At 47.5% G+C, this 16,619-nt stretch overlaps 1 protein-coding gene across 8 annotated transcripts in view; it reads right to left on the minus strand.

Annotated features, from left to right (window-relative positions):
- KANSL3 (KAT8 regulatory NSL complex subunit 3) overlaps positions 1-16,619 on the minus strand; it is a 535,939-nt gene that overhangs the window by 474,746 nt on the left and 44,574 nt on the right. For all 8 annotated transcript variants that reach the window (XM_086943340.1, XM_086943345.1, XM_086943341.1 and 5 more), the window contains one exon: positions 4,094-4,264. In XM_086943340.1, coding sequence (XP_086799466.1) covers positions 4,094-4,264 — 171 coding nt within the window. The remainder of the gene's footprint in view (positions 1-4,093; positions 4,265-16,619) is intronic.

Here is a 16,619-nt window from a genome sequence, read left to right on the forward strand (position 1 = left end):
AGCTACATCACAGCTGGATTTCAGTGAAGTAGAGTTTTTAATACCACATGCAAAACCACAGGCCGGACAGGAGCTGAGCCTATCAGGGTCAATAGTGGCACATGACAGACTTTTGTCTAATACTGGGCGTAGGGATAACAGAGAGGAACGCGTATAGCGAATATTAGTAGTATTCGTGGTCAGAGCCTGTTTGCCAGCCCGCCCAGCGTCCGCCGCGTCCGAGGCACGGACGGGCGCAGACGGGCTGACCTTTGGCTTACCTTCGGCGCGCCTGAGGCGCGCCCGCTATGCGCGACCGCTGCGCGCTGTTGCAGGCATGCTAATTTTATGCCGTGTCCTCTCTCCCCCAGCTAGAACGCTGCCACCAGTTCTGCTGGGGAGAGAGAATCCTCTCAAGATGGCCGCCCGCCCTCACCACCACCGTAACACCAGCTGCGGTGAAATGGGGCCAGGAGAGGCTTGCCAAAGTAAACGGGTAAGTCAGCGCTCGCCCGCGATGCACCTGGATAACAAAAGGTGGTTAGACAGAATTTTAAAAATGACACGAAGAAAACGATAACATTTCTAAAAACGAACAGACAGTCTCTAAATCACTGCCGTTCTATTCGTTATGGCCACAAGCAAAGCGGGAGTCCCAGGGAGCTGCCACCACCCCAAACACACCGCAAAGACTAACGGCCTCGGCTGAATTTATGCCGTGTCCTCTCTCCCCCAGCTAGAACGCTGCCACCAGTTTTGCTGGGGAGAGAGAATCCTCTCAAGATGGCCGCCCGCCCTCACCACCACCGTAACACCAGCTGCGGTGAAATGGGGCCAGGAGAGGCTTGCCAAAGTAAACGGGTAAGTCAGCGCTCGCCCGCGATGCACCTGGATAACAAAAGGTGGTTAGACAGAATTTTAAAAATGACACGAAGAAAACGATAAAATTTCTAAAAACGAACAGACAGTCTCTAAATCACTGCCGTTCTATTCGTTATGGCCACAAGCAAAGCGGGAGTCCCAGGGAGCTGCCACCACCCCAAACACACCGCACCACACCAGGTAGGGGGTGTCTTTCTACCCAAATATTCTCGTTAAGGCTGCGGAAGTCCAAGCATAGCCGAATACCTTCGCCATTAGCTTTCGCTGCGATGACAACTGGGGCAACCATTCTGAACAACTTATGGGTTGAATGATATCCAAGTCACACAGCTTACGCAGTTCAGTTTCCAAAGGTTCTTTCATTTGGTTAGGTACAGGACGTAGCTCATGGACTACAGGTTTCGCATTGTACTTTAGCTTAATTCTATGCTGGAAATTGTGCAAACAGCCCAACTCTTCCTGGAATAACTTCTTGAATTCCTCATATATGGTGTCACCCTCATGAAATTCTTCTGTAAGCAGGACTTGCTCAGCACTGTTGCGGTCTAAGATGATACCTAACTCCTCTTTTTGATGTTGCCAACCTAATAGATTTGACCCAGATTCAACAATATACACCTTACCATAGGCTTTCCTACCTTTGAATTGTATGTGCATATCTTTCATCCCCATGAGGGGTATAGGTTCCTGGCTATATGCGGTAGGGGATATATCTGGTTTACTCTACTCGCTTTTAGTTTTACCTCCTAGGGTGTCAAAATCATTCTTATTCAAAAGTGTGAACGGAGAACATGAATCAGCAAACATAGTTATGCATTAGTTATTGAGTAACACATCATATTTAGGATAGATGGAATTCACAGAATTGGTAATATCTTTGAGTTGCAAGACATATTTCTCACACTGGGACCCTATGCATTTTATATCCTTACTAGGATTCTTTTCTACTTCCCTCTCAATATATTTTGGGTGAGGTTCACCTTCACTGCATACTCTTGCAAAATGCACCCTCCTATTAAATTTTTTACAGGTAACATATCTTGCGGGGCATTGGAAAAAAATAGCAAAATGGTTGTTACTCCCACATCTGTAACATTTGGAACTCTTTTCTCTGTTATTTACCTTGCTGTTCATGCTTTCCTTTTCCTGTTTTACTCTGTTTACATCAGTTTTTTCTTCATTTTCCTTAATACTAGCAACGACTTCAGCGTTAGGTTTCATCTCTTTAATGCATTAAGCAGTGTGCTCTATAGATTTTGCAATCTCTACTGCCTCTCTCAACCCAGAATTCTTCGCTAGCAATTTCTCCTGAATGCGTGGATTATTGGTACAACGCACCAGTTGATCTGTTATGAGATAATCAGTGAGATTGCCAAACTCCCATAACTGTGTTAGGCCCCATAATGCTGCAATGTAATTAGGAACTGATACCTGTTTTCCTTGTACCCTTTTACAAAAAGTGTGGCGTTCGAACACTACGTTAACTTTGTCATCAAAATGCTTCTCCAATTTTCCCATAGTCTGTGCTAACACATCCACTCCTTCCCCACACTCTCTCGTCTTCTGGTACTGGTAAAGTCTCATAAATTTTACGTCCATACACCCAAAAATTGTGAAGAAGAATGTGTTGTTTATGTATAGAGCTAAATCGTTCGCCAACAATAGCTATGAGATAGGATTTGAACAACTTCACCCACTCCTTCCAACAAATTACAGGTTCCCCAATATCATTTTAAAAAGGGGGAGGCTGTCTCATTCCTGCTGCTGCCATACTTGAGATTTTACCAGGGGTGGCAAGGAATTACAGTACTATGTACGAATGCTACTGTATAAGAATATGGGTACTACAATCACTGTACAGAATGTAAAGCTAAAAAGATTAGTAAAAAACATCCCTTACAAAGTCCACAATAGCAGTTGCATAAGTATACCCTGGCAGGATAATAAATTAATACAGATAAGAATCTACATTAATGGTAAGGAAAGCTCACAACATTTGTAGTGTAAATATGTATGCGATCCTTCTTTATTCAATTGTGTCCAGTACATGAACATGTGTAGACATCCAAAAACCTTCACAAGATAGACAACACTATATTGAAAAGTCTTCCCACATTGTTAATAGCAACAGCAACTATGGCGAGCAGGGAAAATTACCATGAACTGAAAGAAAATATAATAAGTTCACACAGTGGTATCGTCGCTCGTCGGATGATCCCTAACCAGAGTTCCTTCGACGTAGGGGTATGGCGCTTGACAGGAAGACGGTGATTTACAATGGCGGCTCAAAGGGGATGGTAGGCCGACAGTCCTGACAGGATCCCAGGAGGGTGGCTCTAATCGTATTGCGTAGGCATGAACTGACAGAGCACAGGCGGCCCTTGGTTAATGGTGCGCCAGCTGGATGTGTGAGCAATCATCCGGCTGCCGAGGATGACGAGGACAGGCACGCTCCGAGAAGCCATGTGAGGTCGATACTACACTCGTGTCACACACGCCTAAAGAGTGGAGAAAGGCATCCAAACATTTTCAAATGTCGGGAGCCTAAGGAAGGTTGTTCACAGTTTCTCGTAGTACCGACCACTATAGTTGTACTCCTCAGATAACTCTGCACATCAATTAAATACGGGATGAAATCCAGTTAACTTCGCTAATCTTCCTCCCACGTTCACTTAAATGGCACAGTACCTTTACCAGGAGTGTACAGTCCAGCTGGATACCTTGAATTACTTCCACACAACCTGTGTTGTATTTTCACCTTCAACTTGGGACCGGTGTGGAGAGATCACTCAAAGGGGAAATGGCCACAACTGCCACCTGCGCAGTATCGTCGCCAGTGTTTGAGATAATAAAGATGACAGGAACCAAGGGTTGGCGAGTATTCTTTATTGGCCATCCATTCTCCTCAGTGAAGAATACACAACATTCCATGGTGAGCTTAAGGTGGGGGGAACCAAGTGGAAAGAGGGAAGCGGGGGAACGGAATGGGCCATTAGAATAACATAAGATGTAACAATTCTATTAACATATTAATAAGGTTTTTTTAAATTTAAATCTCTGTGTCATGCAGTGATACCAGAGTGAACAGAATTATGCTGGTGCGGGAGAGGAAAAGTTAACTTCTCACTTTTTTCTATTACTAGTTACAGTACAAAGACAAATTTGCAGACATTAGCTGTGACAATACCTATGAATATAGCCACACAGTGTTAATAAATATGATTACACACACCTATTGACATGATCCTCCCAGTCATCAGGTGGTGGAGGGGCATCTGTATCGGTCCGGACAAACATCACATGCCGCTCACACTCATTCATCACGCTGCGTGCTTTCTGGTTGTCATATAGCGGTACTGGAGTATGTGTGACTGTCTCCACATCAATAGGAATGTCCGTCTCACTGAAATAAGACCAAACAATTAGACACATGAAGGAGGTCAATAAATATAAGCAGGCACTGAAAACCAGAATATTAAAATAATTAAGTATTTCTACAAATAAGACCTTGCCTTTGAATATCTGCAGAAACACTCACTAAATGTGTGTGTCCGACATGCAGCACACTGAATAACATTGATTCTACACACCAAAAAGGATAAGAGGGAAAAAAACACGGTATGCTTATCCTTCTGAAGTGAAGATAATCGTAAAAAGTTCTGAGGTGACAGAGCAAATGTTACACAGAAGAAACCCTGCCAAACCTGTAAATAGAAGAGTACTATAGAGACATTCTTGAGGGAATGTAAAGAGGCGCAAGACTAAAAATGTAAACATCAGACTTTAGGTTAGCAATAAAATAGGCTGAAGAAAGCCACTAAAAACTAAATATAAAGCATAAATCATTGATGGAGAGACGCAACAACACCTGTCAACAGTGGAGAACTCTCAGTTGGCTGCCACTTTTTACAGGATGCAGCGTTCTGAAATATTGGTAGCCTACGATTCGTATGTTTTGAAGTCTCAGTAGCCATATAATTCATTTTTATGGAAGCCTAATTTTCAACATTCACAATAGCCCTGAATCAAGAAGACAGGTACACAGACCATCAATTTTAATCTCTTTCCCAGAGGTGGAGTCTAGGTAACATTTAGTAAAGGATCAAACCCAAACGTTTGATAGCTGCAACAAATCAGCCACAAATGTTGATGTGTGGGCCCCATTTGGGATTTATTTCTCCATGTCAGGATACAATTTCTGATCACCTTTATCTTTGTTTGGATCAAGTGGCTCTTTAAAGCCAGATTTTTTGAGGGGACAACTGCGCACCCCGAAGTTGATGACTGATCCATTCCAGGGACCAGGAATGACTGGTAAAGAAGAACGTGGCTACCTACTTGCGAAAGCGGTTGATTAAAGTCAACAGACTTATCAATGATATGTGTCAGTGTGTGCATCATAGCTCAAAGTAGTTACAAATTGACCGGCTTCATTACAGATTCTGCTTCCCATTATCATCCTTTCTGGAGTAGCCCACATCTTTCTAGTGCTAGGATGAGCAATGATATCTATTCCAGGCCCTTTCTGGCGAGTAGGGAAACAAACCAACTTTTGTCCTCTGTCTGTGAAAACGGAGCAAATGTGACAAGATAACAAGATTTAAAGGCATTTTTATTGCTCACAAAGTTAATGAGCAATAAAGATGCCTTTAAATCTTGTTATCTTGTCACATTTGCTCCGCTTTCACAGACGGAGGTCAAGCAGGTTGCAGTCAGGTCGAGGACATTTTTTAAAGTACTAGTCCTGCAGGACTAGTACAATTTTTTTGATTTTTTGAGCCCTGTATACCTTGAAGACATAGGGTCATCACCACCTCATCCCTTTTCCACATTTGTCTTCAACTAGGAGGATTGCCCGCTCTGATCTATAGACACCTTGCTGACATTATTTTAAAAAAAATGAAGGGTTGTATAGTAAGGCAGACACCAACCAGGTCTTGCATTTGACAGGTGTCACATATTGTTGGAAATGGGATTTCTGGTTGGCTACGGTTTGCACAGAAGCCAGGCAGAAACCACCACTCTAGTCAGGATAAGGGAGTTACACTCCTAAAATATCCCCTGCTCACCCCCTTGGTAGCTTGGCACGAGCACTGAGGCTTATCTTAGAGGCAGTGTGTAAAGCATTTGCACATAACCAACAGTAATACAGTGTAAGAACTACAAAAGGACACCACACCAATTTAGAAAAATATCCAATATTTTTATATACTCAAGACAAGACCAAATAGGTTAAAAATCCACAATACAGTACCTTAAACATAGTTCATTCACCAGATGCCTTTAAATGGCAAAAAAACATTGAAAACACAGTTCATACCAGTCGGTAGCTTGGTCCGAGCCTACGGCGATGCTGAAAACAACAGAGTCAAACAACAGAGTCACGCAGTTCCAGCTGACCGCGTTGGTAAGGGCAAGCAACAGCGTGAACAGACACGTTAACAGTACCTATCTTAGTGCAGCTCACACGGAGGTGCGAGTCGGTCTTGGCATCCGTCGCGGTTGCAAGGCAAAGTGGAAGCGGTGCACGGTGCAGTGCTTCTCGATGCGGTGCGAGCAGCGGCTCGGCGACGAACGTCCAGACGGCGTCGGTGAGACCAAAGTTTGCGGTGCAGGGTGAGACTGTGCTCGATGCGGTGCTGGCAGGTTGCGGTGCAGGTGACGGAGCAGGTCGTTGCGGCTGTCGTGTTTACGGTGCAAAGTGGAAGCGGAGCAAGGTGCGGTGTCCGCTCGATGCGGTGCAGGCAGCGGCTCAGTGACGATCGTGCACATGGCGTCGGTAAGACCACGGCGTGTGGTGCAGGGCGAGACGGTGCTCGATGCGGTGCTGGCAGGTTGCAATGCAAGCGACAGAGCCGGTTGGCGGGAAGTGGCGCTGGCAGAGCCGGATAGCAGTGACAGACGAGGCGGTCACCGGTGTAGAGTCAGCGGCGACCATGTCGGTGAGACCAGGCCAACGAAGTGAAGCGAGGCGGTGTGGGTTGCGGTGCCTCTCGATGCGGTGCAGGCAGCGGCTCAGTGACGATCGTGCAGACGGTGTCGGTGAGACTAAGGCAGACGGCGTCGGTGAGACTAAGGCAGACGGTGCAGGGTGCGATGGTGCGGCCTGCGGTGCCTTCAGGACACAAGGCCAGCGGCGGATGCGGATGACAGAGTCGGTCGCGGTTCCCTCCTCTATGTGGCAACTGAAACAGCGGTTCCAGGAGCTGTACCCAGAGGGTGGTAAAGTCTTTGCAGTCCCAGAGACTTCTTACCCTTGAAGATACTCAGCACAAGTAGAGAAAGTTCAGTCCAGTCCTTTCACTGCCCAAGGCAAAAGCATCAGCTGCAGGCCAACCCAACAAAGCAACAACACAGCAAAGGGGCAGTACTCCTCTTGGCAGCTCTTCCAGCTCTTCTTCTTGGCAGGTTCCTTGATTCCAGCATGTTCTCTGAAGTCTTTTCTATCCCTGAGACTTCCAATAGGATGCAAGCTCTACCTCAAGCCCTTGGAGAACATTCTAACAGCAGGATGATGAAAGCACAGTCCAGTCCTTTCCCTACTCAAGACAGAAGCAACCACTGCAGGCCAACCCCTCAAAACGCAGCATAGGGGCAGTACTCCTCCTTCAGCTTTCTCAGTCCTTCTTCCTAGTAGGTTCCTTAGTTCAGAGGTAATCTAAAGTTCTGGGGTCTGGGCCCCAATATTTATACCAGCAAATCCTTTGTCCTCTGAAGTCAGAGGGGCCTGTACCTAGTTCAAACCAGTACAGTGTAATTGCTGCCGGTGTGCACCTTCTTCTTTTGTCAGTGTAGGCCAGGTTCATCAGACGCACTAAAAGAGGAGGAGCCAGCATTGTGGAAGGCAAGCCCAGACCTATTCAGACCCAGGTGCTACTCCTCCCACCCATGTTGTATGACTTTACAACGCATTCCGCTGTAACTTTACCACACATGCGTTACAACGCGAATGCAATCACCAAGCATATACCTTACCACGAAAATTCCTTTTACACGCATACTTTTACACCGATTTTCATTGTAAAAGTATGCATGTAAATGGTATTTTCATGTTAAATGATTTTTACCCATAAAATGTTCTTTTTTAATTTAACTCTCCACGACACCACCCGATCATTCCTCCTTAACTCTCCTCTCCTTCATTTTCCGTGATGTCATTGTACGTCATTAAGAGGAAGTGTTTTTGCGTTTCCTCTTATGACGCCTATCACCTTCACATCTTTTTTCTTTTTTTTTCTCAGAAACAGATGCTTTTTTTCCCTTTTTAAACCCACGCTTTTTGTGTGTGTGTGTGGTGGGGAGACGCTACCTCCCCAACTCCCTTCCCTTTTTTTTTTAATTTAGAACACATGCCTTTACTATGTATTTCGTAGTAAAGGTATGCGCGGTAAAGGCTTCTTGTTGTAACCACGCATGCGTTGTAATGCATGTGTGGTTATGGTGTGTGTGGAAACGGCCGCGTTGTAGTGGCAGTTTCCCTCCCACCCATCTATGTGTAGATGTGTCTATTCAGACCTGTGCTGACTCACCCAGTCTCCTGGAGTCTCCCCCAACCCCTGTCACTCACAAACCAGACAGACAATACACAAGCTAGCAGAGGCAGGCTGGATGGTTAGGTCAGAAAATACCTACTTTCTAAAAGTGGTATTTTCAAACACAGAATGTTAAAACCAGGGGAGGCGCTAGGTGCCGCACACGCAAGCTGGCCGCACTGTGGTGAGGCTCCTGCAGCCCTGCGTGTTTATACTATAATTATCCTGCTTGAGAGCAACAGAGACAGTTTAAAATACCACCCAGCTGAAGCCCTACCATAGCAGAAGACTCTGTGAAAGTCCTGCGTGAGTTGAAGCATTTTTACCCCAGATATGGCGCAGAGAGAAGTTGACCGGTGTGAGAGAGGAGACTGAGCGGAACCACTGAACCGGCCTACGTGTTCACGCAAGTCCGCCGCTGACCACGAGACACCCAGGCCTCACGGCACGGAAGGTGCGGCTGGCAGGTAGTTGCTACACAGAGGAAAGCGACTGAGGTCTGCGGCGTGAGGTCAGACAAGGCACCATACTACTGGCCACGTACCTGTGACGGCTTCTGAGGAGGCGCTGATGGAGACGGAGGTGAGCCCGATACAGCGCTGCTGCACCGCGGGGCATGATGGCGGGTGAGATCTGACCGCCTTTGCCCGCTGACGATTTCCCGGTGGAGACGTTGGTCCAGCGAAAGTTACAGCGCCGCCAGGGAGCTAGGATCCTGAGCGGGGGCACTGGGTACGTCACTACTCTGCACCCCCCCGCCACCCCATGCCGAGGAGTGTGCTTTGTCCCGGGGAGCTGCGCTGCTGTTGACGCTGTCGCTCTATTCTGGCCGCTGATAGCAACTGCCTTCGATTGCAAGACCCGGAGAGAAGAGCAGCGGGTCCACATAAGGGATACCCCCCCAACCCCCGGGCTTGAAAGGCGAGATAATTAGCTGTGACCAGAGGGAAGTAACTGCTGGGCATTACACTGATACAATTGCGCTGAAGACACGCATGATAGTGCAGCGGCGGAATAAATCTGCGCTTCTTGGTGGCGCATTGGGCCCCTGTGGCGATCCACAACCCCTTCGGATTGGGCATAACAGGCGGAAGGGCCGAGTAGCTGCCGCCTCCCCCCATTTCTCAAACTGTCGCGTGTCTGAAGGGCTGAACAGGCCTTAATCCTCGGGGACCGAGGACACCCCAATTGGTTACCTTGTGACCTACGCACTGGAGATCGCGCGGGCCGCTGCCACATAGAGAGGGAGTGACCAATGTAGGCCAAAGTTACACCTGACACATTACTATTGCTGCGGGGGTGAGTCTTACACTACAGGCCACAGCTCATTCTTTGAGCCCTGGTGGGCGAATATTGTGTGTTTAGGTTGAGGCTACCGTCGTACTGCGTAAGCAGTGGGCGGAGCCGAAATTTTATGTTGTGTAGTATGTGGGCTTGAACACGCCCCTCTTCTCCATTGGCTGGCCTCGTAAATGCTGGCCAGCCTTTGGAGGAGAGGAGCGTCACTCAGTTCAGGCCCCGCCTTGACGCGATTCGGGGGCGTTTTTCTCTCTTTTTTTAAGCCCCGCCCCTTTTCTAGTTGTGGGCGTTACACCCTCCCTCTCGCCGAGGTCCCAGTCTGACCTAAACACGCCCCTCAATCCAGAAAAATGATGGGCGTTTCTCCGAGCCATTTGTGAATGACCTCAGAGAAACATGGTGGTGTTTCCGAGATCGTAAGGCAAGAGAGGAGCGCTCCACACCACCATGTTTCTCTGAGGTCATTCACAAATGGCTCGGCGAAACGCCCATCATGGGGGGGGGGGGGGGATTGGCGTCACCGCTGTCTGCACTCCCCCCCTCCTACACCCCCCCCCCCTCCTCGCCGTTCTTAATCTAGGATGCGGTGGCAGGCAGCTTGTTTTACCGTGATAAAAACGCACCCCTGGCTCAGGTAGAGTGGCTTCCCCCGCCCCGAGATGTCTCGCAGGAAGCCCCGATCTCCCCAGAGAGCCCCCCTGTCTCCCTCAGAAAACCTCCAGCCTCCCCAAGTCTCGCACCAGGCGTCTCCCTAAAAATAGGGAATGTCTTATAGCCACAGCTGCAGACTTGGGAGCTTCGAGTCTCGGCGTCGACTCAAGATCCTGTGATTCTGGGCAACTCACCTAATCTCCTCGTGCATAGAAGCAAAACAATTGGTGCTCATGCAAAACGCCCCAATGCCCTTGGGCTGAGTTCGCTCTACATAGAAATGCAACAACCCAAAAAAATTCTTGAAATGTACTCGTCACAAAATGATGTCACTGTATTAAGGGTTATTATACTGCACATTTTGCGAAATCACTCAATTCACTGATAACAGGGTACCTGGCTAATTCGACGTGTTTGATGCGTTAAATACATTATATAATGTATGTAATACATTCTTTAAAATAAGTTTTCCCAAAATCTGATTTTTTTTAATCATGGTTTTGAGGAACAAACTCATTAGATTACAATTTCTCTTAGCGACCCACAACCGTCTGGAAATAAATGGCTAACGCTGTAATCTGAAGTAATGTGTCGTAGGATGAAAACATTATGCAAATGAGCCTCAGATGCCGTTTCACGAACGCCCCCCTCTGCCCCCGCACAGACAATCACCTCAAGATTTATCGGTTACAAAGCTGTGCCTGGGTAAAACTGCTCAGTGGGCGAATGCATGTGCCACAGATACCTGTATTCAGCACAGTGCAATGGCTTAACACCCAGCGGGGCCTGCGGAGCAGTCCATCCTTTGAATGTTGGTGAGGTAAATACAGAGGGAGAATGCGGATGGAAAAGAACCTGCCAGATGAAGAGAGAAAAGCTAGGATATGGAAGAAAGAGGCCTGAGGGGGAATCAAGACTAGGCAGCCCTGGTAATAAACAACCCCTACATCACAGGGAGCCCCGATCACCCCAGAGAGCCCATTATCTCCCTCAAAGACGCCAGCCTCCCCAAGTCTCGCACCAGGAGTCTCCCTAAACATAGGGAATGTCCAGGGCCGGACTGAGACCAGCATCCAGCCCTGGCAGGTTGCTTCTCCACCGGCCCTGGTAATGGGAGGGGAGGGGATTGTTACCCGCAAAGCACTGCTACCGCTTTTCTTACAGAGGGCCGATTTTGCAGTGCTGCTACAAAATCGGCACTCTGTAAGAAAAGCGGCCCCCTGCGGCCACAAAACCGGCTCCCACCCCTCCAGCCCACCGGGGAAATGCCCGGTGCCCGCAAATGCCAGTCCGGCCCTGGGAATGTCTTATAGCCACAGCTGCAGACTTGGGAGCTTCGAGTCTCGGCGTCGACTCAACATCCTGTGATTCTGGGCAACTCACCTAATCTACAAGCAAAATAATTGGTGCTCATGCAAAAACGCTCCAATGCCCTTAGACTGAGTTCGCTCTACATATTTTTTTTTTTTTTTAAACATTCTTCAAATACTCTTTACAAAATGATGTCACTGTCATAAGGGTTATTTTACTGCAGATTTTGCCAAATCACTCAATTCACCGATAACGGTGCCTGGCTAATTCGACATGTTTTGATTTTTTTTTTATATAGTGGTTTTGAGGAAAAGATTACAAGTTTCTCTCCTAGCGACCCACCAAAACGTTGCATATATGATACAATTAACGGATAGCATAGGTCATAGGACTATGAGTTGGGCCCTGCATTTTCTTTGCAAAAAAAATAAAATAATAATGTCTATTAATAGATGCTTCAATAACCTTATTATGTTGCGATGTACGATAAAAAAAAAAAAAAAAGAACGCAGCAAAATTGTTTAGAATTTACCTTCCAGCAAATTCGTTCACATTTTATGTTAAAATAAACGTTTGCTGCTGACATCTACTTTTATCTGAGGATAACAAATTGAATTTTCACAAAACTAATTTAGCCTTTCGTCTTTTAAGGTGAGTTAATTCTCTTCCATTAAATTGAGTGCTATTTCTTAGGGCAATTACCGAGCAGGAAGCAGTGGATACCAGAGGCCTGCAGAGGGCTCAAGATGCGTGCTCGGTGTGTGTATATACGGTAATATATACGGTAATCCGATTACACGTCACATCACACATCTCTCCAAATAAGGCCCAAGTAATCCCGCTCTATTGGCAGTAAACAAGTCAAAGACATTGAGGAGACCCGATTAATCACAATTTTATTACGTTTTATTAAATTCTGCTTTTTCAGCTCAATTCAGCCATTTCCTTGTCTCCACACCCTGAAAAAGTCCCACATGAAAATACTGGGTGCTGCGCCGAACAATCGGGAGAGAATTGTGCAGCGTCGTACTTACTAATATTATTTTAAAATGCGGTGTTAGCGCAACTCTAAAGAAATATGCCACGTCACCAAGGGCAGAGTAGGGTCTTCCATCAGATTTAAACTCGAGGCGCTCTCTCCAGGGCAAATGTTTACAAAAGGGGGAGTGACACACAAGGCGGAAATTACACCTTGTGCATGCAAAGGTCACTGAGATTCAGCGGGTACTCTGTCTGTCCCCGGCTTCATGTCATGCCAGAAGAGCCCATGTAGGCACAGCATCAATGCCAGCATTTCTTCATTCCACATCCCTCACTTCTGGTTCTTCATTCTGCATCCCTCACTCCTAGTTCCTCATTCCGCATCCCTCACTTCTGGTTCCTCAATCCGCATCCCTCACTTCTGGTTCCTCATTCCACATCCATCATTCTTTGGTCCTCATTCCGCATCCCTCACTCCTAGTTCCTCATTCCGCATCCCTCATTCCTTGGTCTTCATTCCACATCCCTCACTCCTAGTTCCTCATTCCGCATCCCTCACTCATAGTTCCTCATTCCGCATCCCTCACTCCTAGTTCCTCATTCCGCATCCCTCACTCCTAGTTCCTCATCCCTCACTCCTAGTTCCTCATCCCTCACTCCTAGTTCCTCATTCTGCATCCCTCACTCATTGGTCTTCATTCCACATCCCTCACTCCTAGTTCATCATTCCGCATCCCTCACTCCTAATTCCTCATTCCGCATCCCTCATTCCTTGGTCTTCATTCCGCATCCCTCACTCCCAATTCCTCATTCCGCATCCCTTATTTCTTGGTCTTCATTCCGCATCCCTCACTCCTAGTTTCTTTTGCTTCCATCCTCCTTGGGGTGAGACTGCCTGTTTTTTTAGGTCAATTTGCCCTGTAGGTGGGGCAGGCGGTTGCAAACTCACAAAGCACCTGGGAATACGTTTCTGTATCTGGGGAGAGCTGCCCTTGTTATTTCTTGCCTCTGTTCCCTGCTGCTGTTCGTTTTCTTTCTTGCCTCTGTGTGGCTCTGTGTGTGTGTGGCTCTGTGTGTGTGTGTGACTCTGTGTGAGGGGGCTCTGTCTGTGTGAGGGGGGCTCTGTCTGTGTGAGGGGGGCTCTGTCTGTGTGAGGGGGGCTCTGTCTGTGTGAGGGTGGTTCTGTGTGTGAGTGTGTGTGGGTGGCTCTTTGTGAATGACTGTGGGTGGCTCTGTGTGGGTGGCTCTGTATGTGTGTGTGGGTGGGTGGGTTTGTGTGTGGCTCTGTGTGTGGGTGCAAATGCAATAGGTCTTGCATTTGCGAGAGATTAAGCTATTGGCATTGTAAATGACAATGCCATTTATTTATAGGTTTTAAAAACAAAAACATAAATATAAAATGTCATGAGCAATGCCAATAGCTCTAACTTTAACAATGCCGAGACCATTGCATTGTAAATGCTTGTTTTTATTCTGGAAACAAGTGTACAGACATCATACAAGAAACAGCATGGGGAAACCGGACACCCAGCAACCCAAATTGAACTTCAAGACAGCCAAACGTGGCACTCGTGGCCTACAAGAGGACCGCGTCTCGGATGGAGGAGAGGTGGTGCAGAACAGCTCGACCGCGCAAAACGCTGACGTACAAAGTATTCTGCAAGAGGTGCGGCAGGGATTTGCTACTATAGTGGTCAAGGTGGACAGGATGTCTTCGCGCATGGATGCCATTGCGCATAAATTGGAATGGCATGAGGACCGCCTAGCAGAAACAGAAAGACGCGTATCGGAGACTGAGGATGCGACGGCGAGGGTCACTTCGCAAACTGCCCGCAAGGACAGACTAATGCAAATGATGGCAGCGAAAAATGAGGACTTGAAGAGAGAAGCAGACGCAATAACATTCGCATCCTAGGCATTCCAGAGACAACGAACACTGGGCGGATGGAGGAGTACGTGGAGAAACTACTATTGTCTTCTGTGGGAAGAGGGGGCCTTCTCCAATCAGTTTATTGTAGAATGCGCGCATCGCACGTTGGGCCCGCGCCCGGCCCCTGGATACATGCCTAGACCAATAATAGCGAGACTTTTACACTATAGGGATCGCGATGTCGAGCTCCGCGTGGCTCGTAGTAAGCAGCAGCTGACCTATGATGGAAATACTTTCTCCATTTACCCAGATTTTACACTGGTAGTCCAAGAGGAAAGGCGCAAGTTCACGGAAATCAAGACCAAATTGAGAGCTGCACAATTCAACTACGCACTGCTGTACCCGGCTCGCCTTCGCATAACACATCAGGGTAAGCAGCAGTTCTTCACCAAGCCGCAATAGGCGGAAGAGTTTCTGAAACATCTGAAATGCGTCAATCGAGATGCCGGCCCCTTACCGTCAGCACAACAATCATCTTCTGTGAATGTCGAAGATAATGATTCACAGTAATTGATGCAACGCAACATGTTGAATTTCACTACACCGAGTCACGAACTGTGCTGCATGAAAGTATTGGACACTATGACTGAAAACATGTATCCTTCCATTTGTGTAGCTGTTGTGAAGCTCTAAGCTATCCCCTGCACACGCAGGGCACCCTTGGTCCCTACGAGCCAGACCCTCCACCACCCATGGTGGGCTCTGGAACGAGGTGAACCTGTGCAGCCTCCTAGGAACGCCCCAATGGGTATTCCCCCACGGTTGTCTGCTGCATGGAGCATGCAGTATAAAGTTGAAATGTTTCTTTCCTCCTTTTTTTGGTTTTAGGGGGGAGATGGGAGGGGGTGGGTGTCTGATTCTGGCAAGTTGGAGTTGCTTAGTGGGGGGGGCAGGGGGCGGACGGTTTGCAGTTATGCATTGTCATCATGGCGCTGAATGTTTTTTGTTTCGATCTGGCACTAATGATGGACAGAGGAGGTCTGAGCTGCGCACACAGTGTAAAAAGTCACGCTAACCACTTGATACTGGGCTGATCTGCCTCTACTTCGGGGGGTGGGGGGGTCATGCAACTGGTAACCACACGAGCCAATGACTGACACAAGGTCCGAAAAATTGAACATTCTCTCATGGAATGTTAGGGGATTAGGGGATCCACGCAAAAAGCGTCACATATTAGCCTATTTGGACAGGCATCAGGTACACATGGCAATGCTGCAAGAGACACATATCGGCCCTCAGGGAACTAACACGTTTGCCAATAGGTGGGCTGAACATAGAATCTTTTCCTCTTATTCCACATATGCAAGTTATTCCACAATTATTCTAGTTAAAAAGAGCACGCCGTTTCACCTAGCTGGGGCTGCATGGGACACACAGGGCAGATATTGCTTGGCATGGTGCCGGCTGGGCTCTGACTCCGTTACACTAGCTTGCGGTTACGGTCCTAATGTGGATGATCCTTTTTTTTTTCACTGAGTTGTGGGCAAATTTTTTTGACATAGGATCTAACCACATCATATGAGGAGGGGATTTCAATGTTACGTATGGTCCAGACGTTGATAGATCTCATCCGGCACCTCATCACTATACAAAAGCTAGAGCGGCTTTACAGAGTACAATTGCGGCCTACAGCTTAGTTGACGCCTGGAGATATGCACAACCCCACAAATTGGAGGAAACACTACACAGCGCAGGCGGCGTCATGGGTGCGGCTAGATTATAACTTTGTGTCCTGTGGGTTAGGCCCCGCCATTTCCCAGGCGCAGCATCTGGCCCGTACGTACGCATCAGTCAGGTTCACGCTGATTCGGCGGATTACAGCCCCCCATGGAACAGTTGGAGACTGCATCCCCCTATTCTACTGGATCCAGTTTTTCAGGAAGAGCTTAGGGAAGAAGTGAGAAACTCCTTTGAGCGGAATAAAGACTAAGTTGATAAGGTCGAAACCATTTGAGGCCTTTAAGGTCACAATTAGGGGATTTTGCACAGCTAAGAGGGCTGGGGTGCTCAAGGACATAATGAACACGTTGCGCAACTTGGAAGCAGACCTCAAG

This window comes from Lissotriton vulgaris, chromosome 11 (genome assembly GCF_964263255.1).
Source record: "Lissotriton vulgaris chromosome 11, aLisVul1.2, whole genome shotgun sequence".
Taxonomy (NCBI): Eukaryota; Metazoa; Chordata; class Amphibia; order Caudata; family Salamandridae; genus Lissotriton; species Lissotriton vulgaris.